Source organism: Pezoporus wallicus, unplaced genomic scaffold, assembly GCF_028554395.1.
Source record: "Pezoporus wallicus isolate ANWC-B61680 ecotype Strahan unplaced genomic scaffold, APGP_CSIRO_Pwel_v1 contig_8251, whole genome shotgun sequence".
Taxonomy (NCBI): Eukaryota; Metazoa; Chordata; class Aves; order Psittaciformes; family Psittacidae; genus Pezoporus; species Pezoporus wallicus.
Genome location: NW_026641469.1, coordinates 44,514 through 68,506, shown reverse-complemented (window position 1 = coordinate 68,506; position 23,993 = coordinate 44,514). Strand labels below are relative to the sequence as shown.

At 51.3% G+C, this 23,993-nt stretch overlaps 1 protein-coding gene across 3 annotated transcripts in view; it reads left to right on the top strand.

The window, feature by feature from the left end:
- LOC130607131 (acid-sensing ion channel 2) overlaps nucleotides 1-23,790 on the top strand; it is a 430,756-nt gene extending 406,966 nt beyond the window's left edge. For 2 of the 3 annotated variants that reach the window (XM_057423989.1, XM_057423991.1), the window contains exons 3-11: nucleotides 3,997-4,124; nucleotides 15,141-15,291; nucleotides 15,938-15,994; nucleotides 16,532-16,685; nucleotides 17,240-17,331; nucleotides 18,636-18,715; nucleotides 22,888-22,956; nucleotides 23,145-23,320; nucleotides 23,686-23,790. In XM_057423989.1, the coding sequence (XP_057279972.1) occupies nucleotides 3,997-4,124; nucleotides 15,141-15,291; nucleotides 15,938-15,994; nucleotides 16,532-16,685; nucleotides 17,240-17,331; nucleotides 18,636-18,715; nucleotides 22,888-22,956; nucleotides 23,145-23,246 (833 nt within the window). In that variant the 3' untranslated portion in view covers nucleotides 23,247-23,320; nucleotides 23,686-23,790. Of the gene's footprint in view, nucleotides 1-3,996; nucleotides 4,125-15,140; nucleotides 15,292-15,937; nucleotides 15,995-16,531; nucleotides 16,686-17,239; nucleotides 17,332-18,635; nucleotides 18,716-22,887; nucleotides 22,957-23,144 lie in introns of all 3 variants that reach the window. The other variant, XM_057423990.1, reaches the window with a different exon arrangement.
- Nucleotides 23,791-23,993: the final 203 nt, after the last annotated feature.

The following is a 23,993-nucleotide window of genomic DNA, read 5'->3' as shown; positions in this document are numbered from 1 at the left end:
GCTTTTAATTTCTCTCTCGTGGTGGCAAACAGGGAGTTTGTAGTAAATGATTTCTTAGAAGTAGAGTTTTTCAAAGCCAGTTTCATGTTTATAGCTTCATCCTCGCATGGTTCTTGCAGGAAAAACGCGGAATGCTGCTGGGGGCTTGGCAACTTCTCCACAAAAAGCGCTGTTTATGCTGCTTTTCATCACTGATGAAAATTAATAACTGTGTGTTGTAAAAGCAGAGCTTCTTTTATGGCCTAAAAACTGCTGTCCCCTCCCCGGCCGTGATTAGAGCTGCCTACGTGCCATGGTTTTCTGTTTAAAAATACAAGTCCTGTTGCTTTTAAGTCTCTTGCAGGCTATAGGCAGTCCTGGGGTAAAGGTTGGACTTGATGATCTTAAAGGTCTTTTCCAATCTGGTTGGTCTGTGATTGTATGATTCCATTAGAATCTTGTTTGATATGGATTTGATACAAATGTACAGGGGTTTATCCACAGACAGACTTCAAGGCAACACCTAGGCATGGGAAATACATGGAATTGAGTCAGAGCAGAGCAGATCCTGGTGTAAAAAAGGGCAGAATAATTTGGGATGGAAAATGTTTCGACAAAACGGTTCCCGTTGCCCAACAAGTGAGACTAAATAGAAGCGTTCTCCTCCAACTTGGCAGGTAATTGCTGAAGGGAGCATATGGTATCTCCTCTGAAGTACTGGAAGGGGATCAACGCCAGGCAAAGTGATGGAGCAGGTGGGATCAGTAGGAGTGGGCGTCATGTGGGAATGACAGGACGGGGATTGACATTGGAGGAGTTGGTGGGGGCTCAGGAAAGGGTTTGAGCCCGTTCTGGAGTGTGTTCACCTATGGGGCTTGGGCATCTAGGTGCTGAGGCCTCTGCAGAGCTCAGGGCTGCTGTGGTGCTGTTGAGCAGTGATGAGGTTGGATGGGGACACTGCATTGACAAAGCTTCTGAGGAAAGGTGGCTTGACCCTCAGCACTGGGGTGTTTCAAAGGGTCACCTCTGGGGAGGTGTTGGCAAGGAGGAGACCCTCAAATGGAACCCCTCATGTGTTGGGAATGCAAAGCTTGAGCTGACAGGGAGCTTGGATGTGGCAACATCCATCTGATGCCTCTTGGAGCAAGGGGAGCCCAATTACAGCTGAGCAAAAGCAAGGCAGGGTTTTGTCACAGTAGGGTTGCGTTGCCTCCGTCACGGGAAAGTGGTAGGGAGTGATTTGGGTTGTGGTTGTTGGGTCTTGCACATAAGTACAGGCCAAGAGCAAGGATGATCAATGCCAGCCTTGCTCTGGGAGGCTTCAGTGTAGGGAAAAGCCAAAATTAACTCATACTTTCTGTGCCAGCATCCCACCAGCATGGGATTCAGAGGAGATGCACTCAAGCTCCACATCCACCGCATGCCACCCCATGCAGTAAGCAATGCTCTGTGCCCTAAGCCATGGCGATATATAGTTACGAAAAGCACTTTTGTCACAAGGAGGCAAAAATAAATGATTATTTGCATGGAGCATTGCAGAGCTCATGCACAGGCAGGTAGATAAGCATGAGCACCAGAGGCATCAATCGATCAGAGCGTGTGTTTAAGAGTGAGCCTTGCAGGTCAATACATCTCTGGCTGAAAGTCCAGCTCCAGCTGCGTGGAGCTGAGCCCTGACCAAGTGCATGGAGAGCTCACTGCCATCCCAGACATCTGCAGGTGTATTCCAGACCTAGGAAGGGAACTTTGAGTCCTGTTTGTCTTCAATTTGTGCCTTAGGTAGAAAAGCTGGGGTTTGAAAGTTTCATAGATCCAGCTGCAAAGGTTGCCAGGGTCAAGTGCTTGAGATATGGAGATGCTGCTGGATGAGATGTGGCTGCGGGTGCAGAGCATCAGGTTTTGTGTAGCCAGCGTGTAAAGCAGCCTTGCTGTCACAATGGGGCTCTAAAAATGTTGTTTGCTCCTAAAATCTGAATGCAATTCTCAGCCTGGAGAAGAGAAGGCTCCAGGGAGACCTTAGAGCAGCTCCAGTGCCTAAAGGGGCTGCAGGAAACCTGGAGAGGGGCTTGGGACAAGGGCCTGTAGGGACAGGCCAAGGGGAATGGCTTTAACCTGCCAGAGGGGAGACTGAGATGAGCTCTTAGGCAGAAGCTCTTCCCTGTGAGGGTGCTGAGGCGCTGGCACAGGGAGCCCAGAGAAGCTGTGGCTGCCCCATCCCTGGCAGTGTTCAAGGCCAGGTTGGACACAGGGGCTTGGAGCAAGCTGCTCCAATGGAAGGGGTCCCTGCCTGTGGCAGGGGTTGGAGCTGGAGGAGCTTTGAGGTCCCTTTAACCCAAACCAGTCTGTGATCCTCTGATATGATTTTGTGCAGTGTGTGGTTTGAGGTTGGCAGGGAGGGTTTATTTGCTCACTTGGAGTGAAGGTGACAGCAGCGCATCTTGCTGGGGTCTCCAGAGGTTTCTGATCCAACCTTCTCGGACCATCACTTGTTAAGCACTGTGACTGATCATGCTTAGCATGACAAATCCATGCATAAGCCCATTCCCATCCTTGCAGTCTCTGTCTTCGTTTGCCTTGGGAGCTATGAGGTGAGCAGGATCCAAGAAAGTCCTCTTGGGAGAGAAAGGCTGATGTGTTTGCTGCCCAATTGAGTCAGCAGTTACATCTTCTTAAGCAGTGGGGTCCCGATACCTGATCTCTAATCCTCATGTCATCCAGTAATACCTTACTCAACCCTTGCCCTTCTCCTCTGACCATATCATTGCCTGCTGTAGTGTCTTCTGTTGTTGTCTCCTGTGCAGTCCCTGGTGTAAGAGCTCTGTGGCTGTGATTCCTTGGTGCCGAGTTTCTATCAGTGCTTCAGACTGAACACAGTGCTGGTAAAAACCGAGATACGTAACAGAATAGTAGAAAAACACCACGAAATAGTAAGAAAATAAAGAATGATTCATCTTTAAACAGAAGCTGTTTAGACGTGGAGGTGGTATTGCTGGTCACAGGCATGGATTCGTATTAGTGGGTAACATGGTATTTAAACCAAATTATGCAGAGTTAACAACTTCCTTTGCAAATCAGTCCCCCACCCCTTAGGCCCATATGTTCCCTTCAGTTGGCTGAGATGTGAGACCATAGCAGCAGTACTAAGGAGAGGAAGGTTGCATGCCCCAGCTGTGTGAAGATGCCTGTGTGATGAGAGGAGCCCAGAGTGTTCCTATGTCACACTCGGGGCTGATTTGCATCCCATTAATTCTGCTTCATAAAGTCTCTTTTGGGTTGGTTTTAGCTCCTCGTGGAAGAGGGGGACTGACCTCGAGTCACTTGGTATTCAGCATAGCTTTGGGATGTGGGAACCTCACGTCACCCTTAACTCAGTGATGTGTCAGCCCCTGGGCTGCAAATGCCTTTGTCCAGCTTGGAGCAACTTCAGCTGCCAAAAACATGAGCTCCTTTGAATGTAACCCACTTTTTGGTTATTTAATTCCCTACATTGTCTCCCAAGTGGCCTCAGGCTGCATCAAAGGCTTTCAGCGTAGGAAACCTTATGGACAGTAGAAACCTCTGTTTGGAGGAAAGAGTTTATTTGTTTTAGTAATAAGGGAATGAATCCTGTAACTAAAAAGGAGCTAGAAAGTAGATGTCACCTCCTGTTTTCTCTAGCTTGGAAGTACAGAGCAAGCTGGAGAAATCATGAATCTGTGTTCTAGAGAGGGTGAGCCCTTGGGATAGGCAGCAGGGTAAAGGACCAGGAGCCTGGGGATGCTCTTGGTCCCGATGGGCAGCACTGGTGATGTTGGCTGAGTCCAGGCTGTCCTCTGCTCATGCTGCTGCTGCTGGGTTTTCTTCCTCGATGCCCAGAAGCGTCCTCATGCAGGTGGAGCACTCCCAACCGCTTGTCTCCTCCTCCCAAGCAGCGCAGCTTTACCACATACCATATTCCATGGAGGGGCAGACAGGCCCGTGCAGGCGGACACTGTCCGACCCACCACAGCCTCCTAACCTCCTCCCTTCTTCTTCCAGAGGAGACAACGTTTGAGGCTGGAGTCAAAGTCCAGATCCACAGCCAGTCTGAGCCACCCTTTGTCCAGGAGCTGGGATTCGGGGTGGCCCCTGGATTCCAGACCTTTGTGGCCACCCAGGAGCAAAGGGTAAGTCCTGCATTTCATTTACATACCAAGATCATTCCAGGGGGTCTGTGGGAGAGCTTGCTTCTATGTACCAGTGCCCCTGGAGAGTCATCCTCATCATTAACAGTAGTTTTAATACCTTGCTTCAATTTGGTTGGGGTGAGGGCAGGTTTTTCGGTGTTGCTTCCCATGCATTGCCCATGATCCTTTTAATTCTGGCCACAGAAGGGGCTTCATCCCTGGTAATTTCCCTGCCTTGTTGCCAACATGGATGTTGGGATTGAGCACCCACAGCAAGTTTGCCAATGACACCGAGCTGTGAGGTGTCATTGATGCGCTGTAGGGAAGGGATGGGATCCAGAAGGACCTGGACAGCCTGGAGAGGTGGGACCATGTGAAGCTGATGGAGTTCAACAAGGCCAAGTGCAAGGTCCTGCACATGGGTCGGGGCAATCCCAGCACAAACACAGGCTGGGGGAGACTGGATGGAGCAGCCTGAGGAGGAGGACTTGGGGTGTTGGGTGAGGAGAAGCTCCCCATGACCTGGCTTCAGTGTGCACTTGAGCCCAGAACCCCCCCTGTGTGCTGGGCTGCACCCCCAGAGCATGAGCTGCAGCTCAGGGAGGGGATCCTGCCCCTCTGCTGTGCTCTGAGGAGACCCCCCTGCAGCCCTGATCCAGCTCTGGGGCAGCAGCACAAGAGGGACGTGGAGCTGCCCCCGTGGCAGGGGTTGGAGCTGGAGGAGCTTTAAGGTCCCTTCCAATACAAAGCATGCTGTAATTCCGTGGTTCAGCTCTGGCAGTTGCTCTGTGCGTTGGGTACCTTCCAACCCACCAAGAATGGATGCTTTTTGCCAAAAAGCTTTCACACTCCAGGGGCATAAAAAGAGACGAAGAGGAGAGTATTTCATTATGTAGAACAGCGTGAATCCTTTCAGGTAACACAGAAATAGTCACATTATTCATTATAAGCTGTGGTGGGATGCTCGTGGCTCAGGATCACCCTCCCTGAGTCCTGACGGTGACACATCATCATGTGTGGATGGATGTGATGCGGTGCAGTGTCATTACACCCAAATCCTCATCAGGGGTACAGGAAGCAGGCCAGCAGAATGATTTTTTTCCCCCCATCCTGGCCCTGGTGCTTTCATTCCAGCCCTCCTGCCTCATTGCTTCTCTCATTTTCTTCCCTGCTCTTGTATCCACCCTCAAATGAGACGTAAATCAAGTTGACGAAAGCAAGCCCAAGCTGTTGAAGGGTTTGCTTTGATTTAATGTCCGTGGAGATCAGAGCTGCAGTTGTCACACTTTAGCTCACAGCAACGTGAGGAATTCATCCCCAAATACATCGCCAGGTACCAAAATACACCTGAAGATGCTGCGTTTCGGCGAGCCCGGATGCAGCTCTTCTCTCCTTCATTACAGTGGGCTTGTGTGTAATCACCCCGGAGATGATGAGCGTTATGGGATCCCAGTGGGCGAGCTCAGTTAAAGCAGAGAAACGTTTCGCTGCTGTCGGTTCGTACCTGGTGGGAAGTCTGGTGGGCAGGAGAAAATGAGCAGCTTTATTAGCACGCAGGGCTTTCGTTGGGAGCGTAACAGCCAAGGCAAAGGGCTTTTTAGGTCTGAGGCAGCCTCTGATGGTGTCCGAAGCACAAAGAGGCTTGAAAACCCATTGTGGGCAGTTTTCACACCCGTTGCCTTGGCACAAGCCCTTCTTCTCATCCCCAAGGTCCTCACCTCGCTCTGCAACTGCTTTCTGCTGCCCCAGGGGACCCAGCGTTGCTTCCATGGGGCATTCTGCAAGGTAAAGAGGCTGGAGGGCTGGAAAACTGATTAACAAGCATGAGAACTGTTGACAGCAATTACCAGGCACTGAATGCCTTATCCATTGCCTCTTGTGCATCTCAGGGAGCATGCTGGGTGAGCCCCAAGCCTGTGGCTGCTGTGGGCATAAACACTGCAGAATGGTGTGGGCTGGATACCAGGGTTAGGGTTACCAGCCAGATATTCCCTGTAATGGCTCCAGATGGGAAATGGCAGCTCCTGGCAGAAAGCTTGGAGATGTTGAGTTGCCCCAGGGATCAACTTGCCAAAAGGGACAGAGGAAGTCGGTGTCGGAGCGGAGCATCCCATGTCTTGGCATCACCACCCATTTACACAGCACTCCGCATGCCCCATAAGCAGGCTGGGGTTGTGTTGTGCGTGATGCCGAAGGGGTTTGGCAGCACCTCCTCCGATCAGACTCACTTGGCAGCACAAATGGTAATGGGAACGATTTGTCTTCCTTAAACATCCCGGCTTCAGCAAGATGTGGGAGCATGGCTGGGAGCTGGAGCCTGCAGCGAGGATCTCAAGGACTTGCTTTTAAGATAGAAATAGCATACATGCTGGAGACTTTGCAGACAGCTGCTGTAAATCTTCCCCATCCCATTGCCAGCATTAGTTATTGCATTATTTCTATTAAAAAATCAGATTCCTATCAAGAAGACAGCAAGCTGAGAGGGAAAAAAAAACACCCTCCTGCCAGGCAGGGAAGATAGAGAAGATGACAAGAAAAATAGATCTGGGGTTGCTCTCTGCTCAAGCAGGTCCCCTCTTCTGCAGGTTTTCCCAGTGTTTTGATGCTGGGAGTGGGAAAGGCATGTTTCTGGTTGGGGCCAGGGCTTCTGTATCTGGTTTAAAGTCGTACCATGGACTGTAAAGGCTTTAACTGGAGATCCAGAGGTTCTTCAAGCTGCCTGCCTGGAGCAGCCTCGGCTCCATGGGCAATGCTGCCTCCCCCAGTCCCTCCTCTCCATAAAGTCATTTTTCTACCTAATTACAACCATTACAGCACAGACATGCTTCTGCCTCCTCTAAAGTACCCCATAGGGGCCAGCTGGGCATCACCCACCTTCTCAAGCCCTGAATGCACATCTTTTGTTCACATCTGGGGCAGGTACGTGCTGCTCCTTCACTAAGGCAGAGCCCATGAGCAGCACCCAGAGAGCTGAGTCCAGCCGGTTACTGGGGTCCTAAACCATGAAACATAAATGAAATGACCCTCCAGCTATTCCAGAGGAATAGAAGTAAAAGTAGAGACATCTCCCAGCTCAGAGCAGCCTCTGTGTTAGTTAGAAGCACTTCTCAAGTGTGGAATTGGGCAGACTCGCCTTGGTGTGATGGTAGATGTGCATCGTCTTTGAGACAGGCTTTAGTGTGTAGGGGATTGATTTGTGGCTGGCTTAGAGACTCCTGGCGTTATTTCTGGCTGTTACTATTCCCTTTGCCTGTGCTCCAGTGGAACCCTTTGTCCCCCATCCCAGTCTTGGAAATAAGAGTATTTACTGGGCTTTACTTCCCGATTTCCTGCCTTTCCAGGTATGCAGCCGCTTAATGCAAGTGAGGGCTTTCATCTTGGTGCCAGAGTGATAAATCCTGGATCTTTATACCCAGAGCTTTCCAAAAGCCCCTTGTCAACAGCAAACTCTGGCTCCGTGATGGTGCGTGATCTCCTTAAATCTCCCTTTAAAATTAGCTGTCAGTCTAAAAAGAGGAACAAAGTCAGCTTTCCCCCTCCTCCTGCAGTGGCTGAGCCCTCTGATTCCTGCAGACTGACACTTTTAAGATGCATTTACCAGTTTTGGAACTGCATCATTAATGCAGTAACGATGTCATGCGGGTTTGCACTCACAGCATCATAAGAGGAACTTTACATGCACATTGGTTGTGTGTGCTGAATCAGCAAAGGCAATGCCAGCGGGAGGTTTCCTCCATCAAACAGGGTTGTTGGGTTGTATAGGCCAAGCTGTTTCTGTGCTGTGGACTCGTGGCTGAAGGGAAATGCTTTCTGTCTGTAATCTCAGACCAAAGCCATGCCCTCAAGTTTAAGGGGAGCCAGGGCAGAGCTCCCTAAAGTGATCTGGGAGGTAGCACAGCAGAAGGAAACGCATAACGGGCAGTTGCGATTAAAACAAGAGTGTCTTGATGGGGAAGGGTGGAAAGCATCCCTGGGTTACTTGCTGCAGCAGTGACTGTGTCTGAATGCAATGTGGAAGGAGCCAGAGCGGTTTACATGGACATGCCAGGCCATAGCTGCTGTTCTGGGGGGGTTTCACACCATTTCACATGGGGAGATCCCTGTACAGTGAGAGATGCTCCAGCCACGCCGGGGAGCGGTTTCCATGGCAATTCCTGAGCCTAATGAATAAGGTTTGTTTTCTCATGAATGGGCAAAGCCCTGGGCTGTGCAGGAGCCAGCCTGGGGGACACTGTGCTGTCACCCCCCTTGATGGGTCCCACGGGAGGGCAGGACTACCCCGAGCAGGGCAGTGCCTTCAGCTCCTGCTACTTTGGCTTCAGAGGGATCCACCTCAATTCTTCCCTTTTCTTGGCTCTTTTGGCTGAGCCTGGTGCTTTAACAAGCCTCTTGTGCTGTGCACAGCCCTGGGGAGGCTGCAGTATCCCCCCAGCATCAGACCATGGCACCAAGGCTGGGTGGACACACTGGACATTCCATGTCAGAGGGCTGATCCCCTGGGAAAAGATCAATCCCCCCTGGCTTTAGCTCCCCTTTTCCCGGCTGAGTTTACCTCATCTTGGCAGCACCACCCGAGCCTCTCCCATAATGGATGGGATCAGATGATGGTACTTCCCCAGCTCAGCTGCTCCCCATCGGCACGGCACGTTAGAGAAGATGAAAAGCCCACTAAAAATGGCAATTTCTGCCAACTTGGCAATAAAAATTTAAAAGGCTTCAATTAAGCAACAGGTTCGAAGATGGAGCAATATTGTTTAATAGGGCTCTAGTGTGCCTTGGAGACTCATCCCCTCGTAACGCTTGCACGGGACAGAGAGCATCAGCTACCAACAACTGCAGTACCACAAGTGTAATTACAGAGGCAGGAAAAAGGGGCTTGGGGTCTGGCAGTGATCCCTCTGAAACCCGCATTTCCCAACAGGGTGTAGGCAGTGGTGCTGGAAAATGAGGAGCAATTAAATAGCATTTCCCATGTTTCCTAACCCTCGCGCAGAGCATCTTCTCCTACCTACAGTCTTACACCTCCTCCTAGAAAAACATTCACTCTCTGATTTCTTTCCCTCAATCCTACACACTCTCCCAGTTGATTTCCTCCAGTATATGGGCAGACTCTGAATTAATTCAAACCACAAGAAGCAGAACTGGCAGACAGCAGTGGCCAGCCGCAGAGAAAACATCATGGCAATAGGGGTGGTTGAAAGCAGGAGATGGAAGGAAACAATTGCATGGCTGGTTTTGTAGGGCATCAGAGAGGTTTTGCTTCAAAAACAGCATTAGGAGTGATTCAGCCTGTTGGTAAAAGGATACAAAGGAAAATGGGTTTAGAGGTAACAGATGGAAATGAGTCAGGGCCAGGAACGGTGCATCTGAACAGGCAGGGGTTGGAAAGGGCTCGCTTAGGAAGGTCAGGAAGAGAAAACATCAGGGATGTAGGTGGCATAATGGTCTGGATGCTCCTGCCAACCGTATTATATGGGTGCGATGGAAAGCTGCTCACTGAGGACAGGAGAGCTTCAGATAGTCCAGCTCCACCACACAACCCCAGATAGGGCACCTCTGTAAGACTGAACCAAACAAATCCAGCCAACAGTGCCCAGCACCATGAGGGGGACACTTTTGGTGCTTATAGATGTGCCAAGGAGGGGACCAGGAGGGAGAGGGGGCAGTGTACTGCAGTTGTACCGCTCATTGAGAGCAGTGCTAGATGTGGATGGTCAGTGCAGCAAATTCCAGGAGCATCCATCCAGCAGGTCCTGGGAGCAAACCTGGGATGAGGCTCAGGATTGGCTGCCCTTGACTTTTGGGGGAGCCACAGGAAGTTTCAATATTGCTATTTGATTGGCAAAATTATTTCTAAAGAAATGGGGACCCAAAATCATGTTCTTTTGGTGCTGGAAGGGTTAAGCTCTTGTCCTTAAAGACAACGATTTCTTTAGTGCTTTAGTGAAGGGAGCAAATGGGAAGGAACAGCACCCAGCAAAGGGAGACAGCAAATAGACAACTTCCAGCTTCATTAACTGGGAGATGGTGCCAACCAGCTGTGTCTGGGCTGAGTTTCTTAAGCATTTTACAAGTGCTAAAGCTGTCTGGGATTGAAATTCTATTAACTTGATGTTATTTGATGTCTCATTAAAGAACGGAGGTTTCTGCTTATTGAAGCAAACGCAAACACACCCCATACAGGTTTTGCCACGTTCAGGAGAGGTTTGCATTCCTCCTCCCTGATTGCTGCCTCAGTTTGGTGGCATCAGGTGGGACCTACATGTGGAGGAGGTGGGAGAAGGGCTGAGCTGTAGCAGGATGCAGGGTACATCCCCAAAGCCGGATTCATCACAGAGCCCAGATGAAAAATGAGCTGAAACTGCCCCGACCTCATGCTGGAAGCGTCTCTGCCGTGTTTCCACATCGTGCCTATTACATCAAATTACACGTGCAGAAAAAAACAGAGGTGCCACTTAAAATAAATGGGGAAAAAAAGACCTCTCTGGCTGCAGACAGATGTTGGCGGTTATTGGGAGGCTCAGTGCCAGGAGCAGTGTGTGAAGGGCAGCAGCATGGCCAGGGAAAAGGGCTGTGACAAGGACAGGGCTGTGCTGAACGGCCCCCACCACCCTGACCCACTTCCCCCCTGTTTGCCAAAAGCAGCCCTTCCTTTCCTTGTGTTTCAGGCAAGCAAGATCCATCCTGAGCTTAAGGAGGCAAGTCAATTTGTTCCTTCTCTTTTCGGCGCCCTCCAGTTTGTAACAGATCGTGGTAATTCCTAATAGCTGGGATGAAGAGAACTTAAAAAGCATTTCATTAATTAATGAAGTATTAATGATTGTGAAAGTGCGAGGACGTGAGTTTGTCAACCCCAATTAGAGGCTGAAGCTGAATCTTTATCAGCATGAGACGGCTCAGTGCCGGGGAGGGATGTGTGCCCTTGGGAAGCTGCCACGGCAGCAGAGCAAAGCTAGAGCTCAGCACTGCTTTCCTGTGGGAACCCAGGGCAGGAACTGCCTTTGCTCCTGCTTTTCTTATTGCTTTTATGCTTCTTTTCCCTTTCTGGCTTCAAAGAAAAGCAGCTTTGGTGATAGCAGAGCAGATGAGAGGGGAGCATCTCAGCATCCTTGGACAGGCTCCACTGGTCCAGGGCCTGAACCTTCCTGCCAACCCCAAATCAGCATCATCTAGAAGAAGGGAAAACATTTCTCTCAAGAGGAGGAGATGTCTGTGTGGCTGCAACGGAGAGGAATCAAATCCAAGTAGTGTCTGTCCCATTCATGTTGTTTATATGGCAATGGAGTAATGGTTTAAACTTAAACAGGGCGATTTCAGGTTCGATACAAGGAAGAAGCTCTTCCCTGTGAGGGTGCTGAGGCGCTGGCACAGGGTGCCCAGAGAAGCTGTGGCTGCCCCATCCCTGGCAGTGTTCAAGGCCAGGTTGGACACAGGGGCTTGGAGCAAGCTGCTCCAGTGGAAGGGGTCCCTGCCCATGGCAGGGGGTTGGAATTAGATGATCATAAGGTTGTTTCCAACCCAAACCATTCCATGATTCTATGATCATGTGTGTTCCTGTTGCTGGATTGGCTCCCCAGTGTGCTCTTCTGTCGGCCCCGTTAGCATCACGGGCAGGAAATTCAGGTGCCAGATGGATAAAATGAGTCTCTCAGGTAGCTCTCTGGGGCCACGTGCTTTGGATGTCAGTGCTTTGCTTGAGATTGCAGCCCCATTTTGCTGAGGAGGGGGTTAAGGAGGGATGCTGATGTGGATGGAGCATTAACCCCAGGGCTTGCAGGGCACTAGGACTCCTGTGCCAAAGCAGGAAAGGAAACGGCAGTAAGGATGGGGCTGCTCTGCAGGGGAGAAGCCTGTGATCCTGCTCCATTGCTCTTCAGGACAGGAAGCTCTGCAGAAGAGTTTGACCCCTTGGTTTGAGTCTTTCAGTGCAAGGTGCAGTATTTGACAGGTCAAACCATGCCCATCTCTGCATCTCGATAATGGCTTCTTTGAAGGATGATGCTGAGCATTTCAGAGGATGCAGCACAGCAGTCCTGGCACTCACCTTGTACCTGCGAGCGATGCTGCTGTGGCTCTGAGCACAGACAGTTACCGAACAGCTGCCTTCAGAGTTAATTGGAAATAAAAGGTCAGGACAAGAGTTGTCTGCATCAGAGACTTGGTACGTTGGGGCCTGCTCACCAAAACCACCTGGGAAATGCAACGGGAGCTTTCCTGGGACCAAATTATCTTAGGATGCTGAGGCAGTCTGGGGAATGTGCCCCCCCTATTCACTGCAGAACCCTGTCCCTAATGATGTGCTTCTCTCTGTGAGAGTTTGCTTCTGATTGCAAATTACAGAGCAGGAGGGAAGCGATGAGCCTTTCAAGCTGTCATTACCATGGAGGGTCCGGGTAATAACCCTTGATGAGCCCCTTGGAGAGAGATGAGTTCACTGACTTGCTCAAGGGAGGGAGGGTCCAACCCTGCCACCCCAGGGACCATTGCCTCTAAGCTCTTGCCCATAAGGAAGAAGCACGGATTTCGCTGTCACGCTTCAAATGAAGCTTTGCTGCTTCACCAAGCCAGTGATGGAGGGGGAAGCACATGGATTCCCAGTGCTGGTCCCCCGGCTGTGGGAGATGCTTTGGTTACTGCTCGGAGGCATGGCCAGAGGCAAGAAATCCTGCCTTGTGATACAGGGATGGAAGAGGTAGGGATTAATGTAGAACAAGGCAGCAGCGAGGTGCCTCTGTCACACCCGATGGGGATCTGCTGCATGGCCAGGAGTTTCACTGGGGAAATTTCCTTCTGAAAGGAGAAATTGGATCTTCCCTGGAGTCCCTTTTCCATCCCAGATTCTATCCCAGATGTGACGAGCTTTTCTCCAAAAACAGGGAAAGCTTTTATACTGCAGAGCAAAACAAGACCCGAACTTCACCAGTGTTAAATGTGCCAAGAAGCTTTTTCTGCTCATCGGTATCAGTGATGCAGAAAGCAGAGGGAGAGCAGAAGTCTTGGCCTGTGGCAGGGGGGATGTGCTGCACCTATTCCTGCATGTTCAAGGAGCCAGAGAAGTGAATTACACTTGTACACTTGTGTGTGTGCAGGTGTGTGCATAGGGCTGTGTGTGTGGCAAGGCAGCCTGTTCAAGTTTAAACCCATCACCCATTGTCCTGTTGCTGCAGTCCCTGATGAAGGGTCCCTTAGCATCCTTGTAGCTCCCTTCAGACACTGGAAACTGCTCTGAGGTCTCCATGCTTTTGCAGAGATGCAAACCAGCTTTGCTTTGTGCTATGGCATAGTCGGTGCTTGTGGTCCTGGCTACAAACCAGGCCGTAACTCTGTTAATAAGTTGCATTGATTAGAGTTTTAATTAATCATTCAGCCCATGCACCTCGTGTGGACACAGTGCCAGCTCACAAGCACCGTGGCTCCAACCCAATGCTGGCTGAGCAAAGGAGTGGGTAAGATAAAATATCTGATCGTGAATCCATCGTTTTCGGATCCCATCATCTTCATTCAGGCCAAAATCTAAAGGGCTTAAAAGATTTGTGTGTAGCTGTGCTTGAAAGAAAGCTGATACCATCAGAGACCACAATTATTTATTCTCCTTTATCATACAACAGGCAACATATGGGCTCCTTTCTCCACCGTGGATGACTAAGTGATGGCATCTGGTACTCTATTATATTGCAAGTGTAAAGCAAATGAGAAAAGATCCCCTTCAAACAGCACTTTGCTATTGTCAGGAAGGCACTCTTGAGATTTTCATTCCAAGGTGCTGCTTTGCTGGCTCTCAAACCCATCCCATTCAGAGCCTGTTTCTGGATGCTGAGATCGCTGGCAACCGGCTTTTTCTCCCTTGATGCTTTGTCTGGTCCCCACAGATGGGATCCCTCCATCACCTGCTGCGTCTTCACACCCCACGTAGGTACATCTGCTCTTCAGGTTGGAGCTGCTGAGCACAGAGATTGGTGCATATCACCCTGAGCAGCTGAACAGCTCCGGCCACTGCTGGTTTTCAAAGCAGCTTGAGCAGCAGTGTGGGTTGAAGCAGATTTGGGGAGTGCCAATGCTCATGTCCCTCAGGGAGCAGTCTGGGCACCCTTAGGTGATGCTGGCTCCTGCGTGTACAGCATCCTAGTGCTTTGCCGTGCAGAAAAGTTCTTCTTAGAGAAGGGATTACTTGTCCAGCCCCACAGGGCAGGGTCATGCTCTGAAGCCTGGGATCTTCCCCAAACTCTCCTTTAGCTTCCAGGTTTCATGCCCCTCTAAGGCAGACTGCTCCCATACCCAACTGTTATCACCACAAGCCGTGTTCATTCCAACAGCTCATCTTTCTCTTCTTGGCTGCAGTTTGGGTTTTTAGTGACTGAATGGTTCATAAGAGAAAGCCTCACACTAGACCATGTTGCCCAAGGCTCTGTCCACCCTGGCCTTGAACACAGCCAGAAATGGAGCATTTACCACTTATTTGGGCACTCTGTGCCAGTGCCTCAGCACCCTCACAGGGAAGAACTTCCTTATCTCCAAACTGGACTTCCCCTGTTTCAGTTTGAACCCATCACCCCTTGTCCTATAGCTACAGTCCCCAGTGAAGAGTCCCTCTCCAGCATCCTTGTAGCCCCTTTCAGACACTGGAAGCTGCTCTGAGGTCTCCACGCAGCTTCTCTTCTCCAGGCTGAACAGCCCTGATGTTCTCAGCCTGGCTCCATACAGAAGATGCCCCAGCCCCTGAGCATCCTTGTAGCCTCCTCTGGACTTGCTCCAACAGCTCCATGTCCTCCTCATGCTGAGGACACCAGAGCTGCACACAGGGCTGCAAGCGGGGTCTCACGAGAGCAGAGGGGCAGCATCACCTCCTCTCTGCTGCTCAGGCTCCTTTTGATGCAGCCCAGGATACGGTTGGTTTCTGGGCATCATTCAGTTTGTGCTTCAGGAGCCTCTCTGTGGCAAGAGGAGGGAGATGCTGTGCCCCATCCTCACTGCCAGTCCCCCGTGTCCCCTGACACCCCGCTCCTCCCTCTCTTGCAGCTGACGTACCTGCCTCCGCCGTGGGGTGAATGCCGCTCGTCGGATATGGGCTTAGACTTCTTTCCCGTTTACAGCATCACGGCCTGCAGGATCGACTGCGAGACCCGCTACATTGTGGAAAACTGCAACTGCAGGATGGTTCACATGCCAGGTCAGTGTGCGGGGGCAAGGGATGGAGGAGCAGGGACCTCTCCCTTCACCCAGCCCATGTCATTCAGTGTTAACAAGCTGGAAGGGGACCGTGGGGTAAAGGATGCTTCCCTATGGAAAGAAAGATGCTAATAGCCATTGCAGAATGCCTTGAAATAGGGGCAAGATGTGGCAGAGAGTCATTTGATTTGCCCTGTTCAGCCCCACTTAACACCCATGGGTGTGATTTCCAGCAGCCCCCTCCTCTGCAAGAAAAGGTCCCTGCAGCAGGCAGATAGAATCATAGACTGGTTTGGGTTGGAAAGGACCTTAAGATCATCCAGCTCCAGCCCCTGCCACGGGCAGGGACCCCTTCCACTGGAGCAGCTTGCTCCAAGCCCCTGTGTCCAACCTGGCCTTGAACACTGCCAGGGATGGGGCAGCCACAGCTTCTCTGGGCACCCTGTGCCAGCGCCTCAGCACCCTCACAGGGAAGAGCTTCTTCCTTAGCTCCAACCTGAACTTCCTCTCTTTAAGTTACCTCTGCCGCCCATCCCCAACCTGGGTTCCCTTTGCTAAAGGGAGGTCCCTGTGGTCCCCAAGGAGAGCCCAGTGGTCCCCAGCAGCGGTGGCTGATGCCCACTGATGGATGTGTCCTTCCCATGCAGGGGATGCTCCCTTCTGTACCCCGGAGCAGTACAAGGAATGCGCAGAGCCTGCGCTTGGTGAGTACCAAGAGATCTCCCTGGGTACCACTGTGTCCCAACCGGGGGGGACTTCTAGCAGCCCGTGTCCTCCTGGGTGGCAGGACTGGGGTGATCTAGAGCAGCTGATGGGTTTGCATGAGACCCATCTCTTTGGGAAGGGCTGGGTGCACCTTGGGATAAAGTTTCTTCTAGTTGTACATGGGGCATGGGCTCCATCAGTGCAGAAACCCTTGGGATAATGGGCACCCCAGGATATGTTGGAGGGGAGCATCTCCAGGTCTGAATTTGGATCTGGGTCTGGGATGGAGGGACCCATTCCAGGTCTGGATTGAGGAGACTCAGTCACCACGTGTTGCCAGAGCTGGTAACAGAGTGTAGCCTCCAGCAAAAGGCATCTCTCAGACAGTGGGGATGGCCATGCAATGAAGTGGGAGAGAACTGGCCAGGGATGGGTTTTCTGTAGCTCCTTGGGCCCTCTCTGGGTGCACAACCTCTGCTCCCACAGCTGCTGTATGTCCCTGACTCCACGAGATGTAACTCTGTGATCTCCTCCAGGTTTGCTTGCTGAAAAGGACAGCAATTACTGCATCTGCAGGACACCCTGTAACCTGACCAGATACAACAAAGAGCTCTCCATGGTCAAGATCCCCAGCAAGACCTCGGCCAAGTACCTGGAGAAGAAGTTCAACAAGTCAGAAAAATACATCTCGTGAGTGCTTGAGAGCACAGATCTCCTTTGCTTGATGGGGGACGGTGTCTGTAAAGGCCCTTTGGCTGTTTAAACCAACCGTTGGTGTGCTAAGTTATGTCCTCCAGGGAGTGTTAGGGCAAAACCCTTGAAGAGATGATGTGTAAGTTGCTTTCTTCTCAGTTGATGTGTTTCCTGATAACTGGATGCTCATTCCCTGGTCTTGTCTTCGCGAGCTGTTTTGGCCCTTTCCCAGCCCTGGCCACAGTATTGTGGAGGCAGCAAGAGTTATTCCATGTGGAGCATCCTTTAGACTCTTGCTGTTGCCAAATTGAGATCCAGAGCTCAGATCCTGAGGAATCATTTTCCATCTTCTGCTAAGTCTGCCAGATTCCTAATGGTGCTGGATGGTCTTGGTCTCCAAGAGGACCAAGTGTCTGTGGGTTGCTGAGGACCCCAGCATAAGAACAGTCAGAACAGAGAGGGGAATAAAGCCCCCAGTTCCTGTTCCTTACCCCAAAGCACACAAGGCTGCTGGTGGCTGATGGGCTGATGCTGTTCTCCCCTTCCTACAGAGAGAATATTCTTGTGCTGGACATATTTTTTGAAGCACTCAACTATGAGACAATTGAGCAGAAGAAAGCCTATGAAGTGGCAGCCTTACTTGGTAAGAGGAGATCAGGGGTGCAATGTGGAGTCTGTGTGTGCCTTTGTTGGAGTCCGTGTGTGGTTCAGGGATGTACAGAGTGTGCATAGTGCATTGCCTTGAAAACCACAGCAAGGTCCAGGTACCTTCCTGATCAGTTTTCAACCCCATCTCTTCTTTTCCTTCCAACACCAAGCCATCCCAGGAATGTCCCAGGGACTACAGCTAGTCTGTGTGTCACCTATGACAGGTTAACATGAGCTGCTCCATCTCTGCTTGCTACCAGGGCCCTATCGTTTGGGGCTAAGCAGGTGATGGATGCTTGCTGTGGTGCCCCCATGCTGGAAGTGCAATGTGTGGAGGAGGAAAGCTCTTCTATCATTTACCCATCACCTCTTAGATGCTCCAAATCCATCCTCCTTTCCAGCCCTTCTGCACATGCTAAGGGTTCCCCAGGAGTGCTACAGTGAGGAAGAGGAGGCTGGTAATGAAGCCTCTTTAACACAAAGCTCCCTATTTGCATGTCTTTGCATGAGCCTTGTTCCCGGGGCACTGCAGGCTTTGGGCAGAGTCTCATCTCCCCCCAGTCCTCAGCCCCTTTCGAGCCAGCACTTTGCCCCCAAGCACCTTCTTGGGTGCTTGAGTCCTCTTTCTTGTCTCTCTATCTTGTGGATACCCACAGCAAAGGCCCCATCGCTCCTCCACCCATGGGTGCCTTTGCTCTGGGGAGCATCACAGTCAAACCACGGGTGTTCTGCAGCAGAATCCATGAGATTTATCCTCCCTAAGCACAGCATCTCATGCCAGCAGTTCCCTTCCCAGGAGATTCCTGGAAGTCTCCTCTCCCCATGGTGCCTCCTTCACAGCCCTTCCCTCACCCTGGGGCACTGCAGCAGAGGCAGCTTTGCCATGCTCCCCTACAAAGCATCACATCTCCCTTAACTCTCTTTGGCAGGTTTGGGTTTTTTCTCTGCTCCCTGGGACGTTACCTGATTCTGCTCCAGCATCTTTTTCCTTCCCCCACCCAGTCTGGGAATTGGGCTTTGAGATGCAGCCTGCTGTCTTGCTCTCACAGATGGCTTCCTCAGGTGCCACTGTGCGTCATCACACCCCCATTAGGCTTCCAGCTGATGGCCTCATTAGCAGAAAACCTCCTTCGGTGGCAGGCAGCATCCTTCCCGGGATGCTTGGAAGTGTTTCTGGGGTCATTTCCCCACTCTTTGGGGACAGCAGCTCCCAGGGCAGCTGCACTGTGGTTGCATGGATGCCCTGAAGATCTTCCACCCCAGCAGTAAAACCCATCCCCATGTTGTTCTCTCTCCTAGGTGACATTGGAGGCCAGATGGGGCTCTTTATCGGTGCTAGCATCCTCACTATACTAGAGCTCTTTGATTATATATATGAGGTAAGACCTTCCTTATTCCTCTGGCAGGGTGTGGGTTTGCCAGCCTTGACACCAGGCTGGGGTGGTCATGGACCAGGACTCTCCATGCCCTATGTGTGATTATTAAGTTTAATTAATGATACTATATAATTAATGCTCTACAATAGTGCTGTATAGTCAGTCATGACTTATGTAAGGTGATGGGGAGATCCCTGCCTCAGGAGGGGCTCTCCATGGAGAGGCTGGCATGCAGCCATGGTTCACGTGGACCCTGCCTCTGCTGATGAGATTTGCTTCTTGCCTGGGCTAAGGAGCATCACCTTCATGTGGTTGTGCTGCTCCCCCCCCCAAAGCTTGTACTGCCTGGGGTGCTGGCTGGGACCTGCTGCTGCACCCCTCTGACCCCGTTCCCAATGGGACTTCTCCCAGCAGCATGTTATCATCTTCTCCTTAACACACCTTTAATCGATGCTCGAGTCCCAGTCCAGCCATCAGGCAGGAGGAGCAGCAAGTCCAGACCTTGTACCACTGTCAGGGGGTGAGGAATCCCAGTCCCTGATATCTGATGTCTGCAGCTCTGGAGCAAAGAGCTTTCTAGGAAGCACCAAGAGGAGCTCAGGCGTGGCCATGTGGCTCCATAGTGGCTGAGAGCATCTGCTCCAGAGGGAAGTGCAACCCTCCAATTCCCATTAATGGGAATTAATGCAATAAGCACTCCAGAGGGGATGTTGCTTTCCAGCAGCATCTCTCCTCCTGCCCCCCAGCAGCAGTTATGACCCTTGTGTATTTTGAATGTCTTTTTGCCTAAGCAGGTCCCCCAGCACAGCTTAGCATCTCCCAGGATTTTGGCTTTCCTATGCCAAGTGCCAGCCCAGACCTCAGTGGTGCCATGCTGTCACAGCCCCCCTGTGGGCATCACCCCTCCAGCATCCTCTGCCACTGCCCCTGCAAGCACAGACACAGATTCCAGCTGCTCTCTGCACCCTCCTGCCGTTTGGACTCATTTCTTCACCTAAATGGGGCCCAGTCCAAAGTAACCCTTTCTGGAGCATCCTCCCCACTGATTTCCCTTCCCGGTCTTCATTGCAGATGGCTTCATGTTGGTCAGGCTCATGACTCATTGCAGATGGCTTCATGTTGGGGGTCAGGCTCATGACTCTGTTTATGAAAGGGGAAACTGAGGCAGGGAGAAGGCCTGCAGCTGGGTGTGAGCTGCTGAGGAGCACCTGGTTTGCACCGAGGTGACCCCAGGGATCCAAACACAGATGCCTGGGTCCTGTTTTGTAGCAGGGAAGAATGAATTTATGGCTTGGGGTGGTTTCAAAGAGGATGCAAACACCGATGGAGACAGGTCATTCCCAGCAAATTTGGCTCATCCCAGCCCAAGGCCTTTTCCCTTGTCCCTGGGAAAGGGCCTTCTGCTAATTCAGGCTCTTTGCCCTCATTGTGAGTTAACCCTAACCCTGCAGTGGCTTTGCACCCCTGCACCCATATGCTCAACATCTCAGACCTGCATAGCCCTTTCTCAGCCCCATATTGCAATGGGACCAGGATCCCATGGGATGTTGCAGTCAGGGGTCGTTGGTGGCTATTGCATCCAGGCCAGATGGGTGCACAAGGACATCAGGCACTCACAGTCCCTGCTCCAAGCTTCGTGTTATTAAAGGTGGGATGCTGGCTTTTTGTTTTAAGCCCATCACAGTTCAAGTCCCCGTCACAACCCCCCTCTGGGCAGCTCTTAGCACTTGGTGGCATTATTCTGCAATAAAATATATTGGAAATTACGAGCATAAAGCTCATAATGGCTTTGGAGAGCAAACAAAACCTGTGCCTGGGTTTAGAGATCAGCCTGAATGCACACAGTGTTTCATTAAAGTCACCTATTCCTGCCTTTCTCGGGGTTCTTTCATAAGAAGATAGTAAGACACCTCGCAAAGCCTGGATTTTTCTTCCCTGTTTTACTCCCTTGTTTGACATCTGCTTATAAAACTTGGCAAACAGTTTCCTGTTGGTGTTTTTCTTCTCTTCTTTTGGGGCAAAAATGGCTTAGGAGAGGAGCCTGAACCCTTGGAGAGGCTCCCTGTGCACACCTGAGGATGCACCAACAGAATCACCCAGCTATGTCCTACGTGGGGCATCATCATGGTCACCCATATTTAACCCACACCAGACAGGGATAAAATGTCTTAAATGATGCATAATCCACATGGTTGAACTAATCTGCTCAGGGTTACATCAAGGCATGGCTCCGTGCACCTCAAACTCATTGAGTTTTCAAGCAAAGCCTTTTGTACACCCTGAGATGGTCAGCAAAGGGACATCCTTTTCATGTGCCTTAGCCAAAAGCAGATGCAATATTGACCTTTGAGATGTTGGTTTGCATTGTTCACTCACCTCAGTCCTCCTCTTGGTCCTGCCCCACGGCAGAGTGGTGCTCCTGGGCTTATTGGGGTCCCAGATCCCCACCACGCATCTCTGCATCTCATGCACCCAGCCCCCACCTCACTTCCCTGGGAACTGACCCCATTTTTCACATTTTTAGCTTTCTTCTTTCTTTTCTTCTTTTCCTCCAGTGGCAGTTTTTCAGGAAAACACTCACTTTTCAACCTTTCTGGGATTTCCCTTGGAAATACATTCTTCAGCCGCAGTTGCCAGGGAAATAACGTGGCTGTGAAGGGAAACAGCACTCCCAGAGCTGACGTTTCTCAATAGACTCCTAAATACATTTAAAAAACTAGAGGTTTGGGTTGGTTTTTTTCCATGTGAGGAATTCCAGTTTGACCCAGGGGGTGTTTTTCTTGGAAAGATTGTCTCCTTCTCCATACCCTTGGGGGGGTTCAGAGGGTTGCCATCAGCGGAGTAGTTGGAGGCATTCCAGTGGCATTCCCCAGGGATCAATACTGGGTCCAGTCTTATTCACCTTGTTTTTCAACAACCTGGATGAAGGGCTGGAGTGGTCCCACAGCAAGTTTGTGATGATACAAAGCTGGGGGCAGTGGCTGATACAGGTCTACGAGGATGCCGGCGAGGGACTCTTCATCAGGAACTGCAGTGACAGGACAAGGGGTGATGGGTTTAAACTGAAACAGGGGAAGTTCAGGTTGGAGATAAGGAGGAAGTTCTTTACTATGAGGGTGCTGAGGCACTGGCATAAGGTGCCCAAAGAAGTGGTAATGCTCCATCCCTGGCAGGGTTCAAGGCCAGGTTGGACAGAGCCTTGGGTGCCATGGGTTAGTGTGAGGCATCCCTGCCCATGACAGGGGGTTGGAACTGGATGATCTTTGGTCCTTTGCTACCCAAACCATTCTGTGATTCTGTGATACACTTCAAGGCTGTGCTGCCATTCAGCGGGTTCTTGATAGGCTGGAGAGTTGGGCAGGGAGAAGCCTGATGAGGTTCTACAAGGACAAGTGTAGGGTCCTGCCCCTGCCAAGTACAAGCACAGGTTGGGGGTGACCTACTAGAAAGCAGTTCAGCTGAGAAGGGCCTGGGAGTGTTGGGGGATGAGGAGTTGATAGGAGGAACAAGAGTACCCTGGGGAGTGTGGCAGCAGCTCAAGGGAGATGATTCCTCCCCTCTACTCGACCTGGTGAGGCCATATCTGGAGTCCTGTGTCCAGTCCTGAGCTCCTCAGGACAACTAACACGAGAGATGGTCCAGCTGGAGAGGGTCCAGCAGGGCCACAAGGATGCTCAGGGATCCGGAGCTTCTTATCAGGAGAGACTGTGGGAGCTGGGCCTGTTTAGCCTAAAGAAGAGCAGACAGAGGGGATCCCATCAGTGCAAATCAGTGTCTCAAAGGAGGTACCAGGACGATGGTGCCAGGCTCTTTCCAGTGGTGCCCAGCAACAGGACAAGGAGCAGTGGCCATGAACTAAACCACAGCAAGTTTCACCTCAACATGAGGAAGATCTTTCCATTGAGGGTGGGAGAGCCCTGGCACAGGCTGCCCAGAGGGGTTGTGGAGTCTCCCTTTCTGGAGACACTGAGACCCACCATGGACACATTCCTGTGTGACCTGCTCTGGGTGGCCCTGCCTTGGCAGGGGTTAGACTGGATGATCTCCAGAGGTCCCTTCAACCCTAATGGTCCTGTGAAACCCAGTACATCCCCTGGGCCCTTTGGGTGAGGCCGGTGGATGCCCATGCAGGCAGTCTTTGGATGTCTCACCTGTTCCTCCTCCCTCTTTTGCAGCTGATCAAGGAGAAATTATTAGACCTACTTGGAAAAGAAGAAGAGGAAGGGAGCCATGATGAAAACGTGGTAAGGAGCCCCATTGGGAGACAAGAGGCAGAAGCCATTCGATACGGATGCGGTGTTCGGCCACTGATTGAGTTATTCCCAAAGGATTGATGCCATGGCTCGGCTACGGAAAGGAGAGAGCGGTTGGGGAGGGACAGGGAGCATGCGGAGGCTCTGGGATAACCCTGTCCCCCGCTCTCCATCCGCAGAGCACTTGTGACCCCATGCCAAACCATTCGGAATCCATCAGCCACACTGTGACCGTGCCGCTGCAGGCCACCCTGGGAACGCTGGAGGAGATTGCCTGCTGACACCACCCGACCGCTCCACAGTGCCAACACCTAAGGAAGGGAAAACTGCACAGGGAAGCAGGGACCGAGCTCAGGTTTGCCACGGGGGAAAAAAAACACTAAAAAGATAATGACAAAAATAGAGTAAAAAATTAAAAAAAAAAAAGGAAGAAAATCGCTATGCATTAAACCAATAAATATATATATTATATATATACACTCTGCCAAAACCAAGCGAGAGGCGCCTTGGACTTGACTTGTGTTGTCCTTTCCTGTGGGGGGGTTGTCTTCAGGATGTGAAGGCAGCAGCTCGTTTTCGAACTGTACAAAACAAAGAGAGCACCACCAACCCCAGCCCCGCCATGTCACAAACTGCCACGTGCAGAAAGCACTTGCATGCCAGTTCTTTTTACGGCACTATATTCCTATCTGTCTTTATAAGCTCTGTTCCTCTTTACAGTCTCTGATTTTCACTACAAGAAGGAACTCGCGGGCCCAGCCATCCCCTGAAATCACCATTACTAACGTCGTAGGCTGAATTAGAATAAAGAAACAAAAAGTCGCAGCTCTCGGATTCTTCTTACGTTCTTGTCCTTCGTGTCAGTCTGTGATGAATCTTAAGCTAAGCCGGGTCCCCCCGAGGCCGGGCCACCTCAACGCTACCAGTCACCCCAAGGTGAGCATCCCTGGAGAGGGGACGGACCGGGTGGCTCTTGGTGGATCGTCCCCCCCGGCTGCTGGGTCGTGCTCCTCCATCTGCAGTGCCTG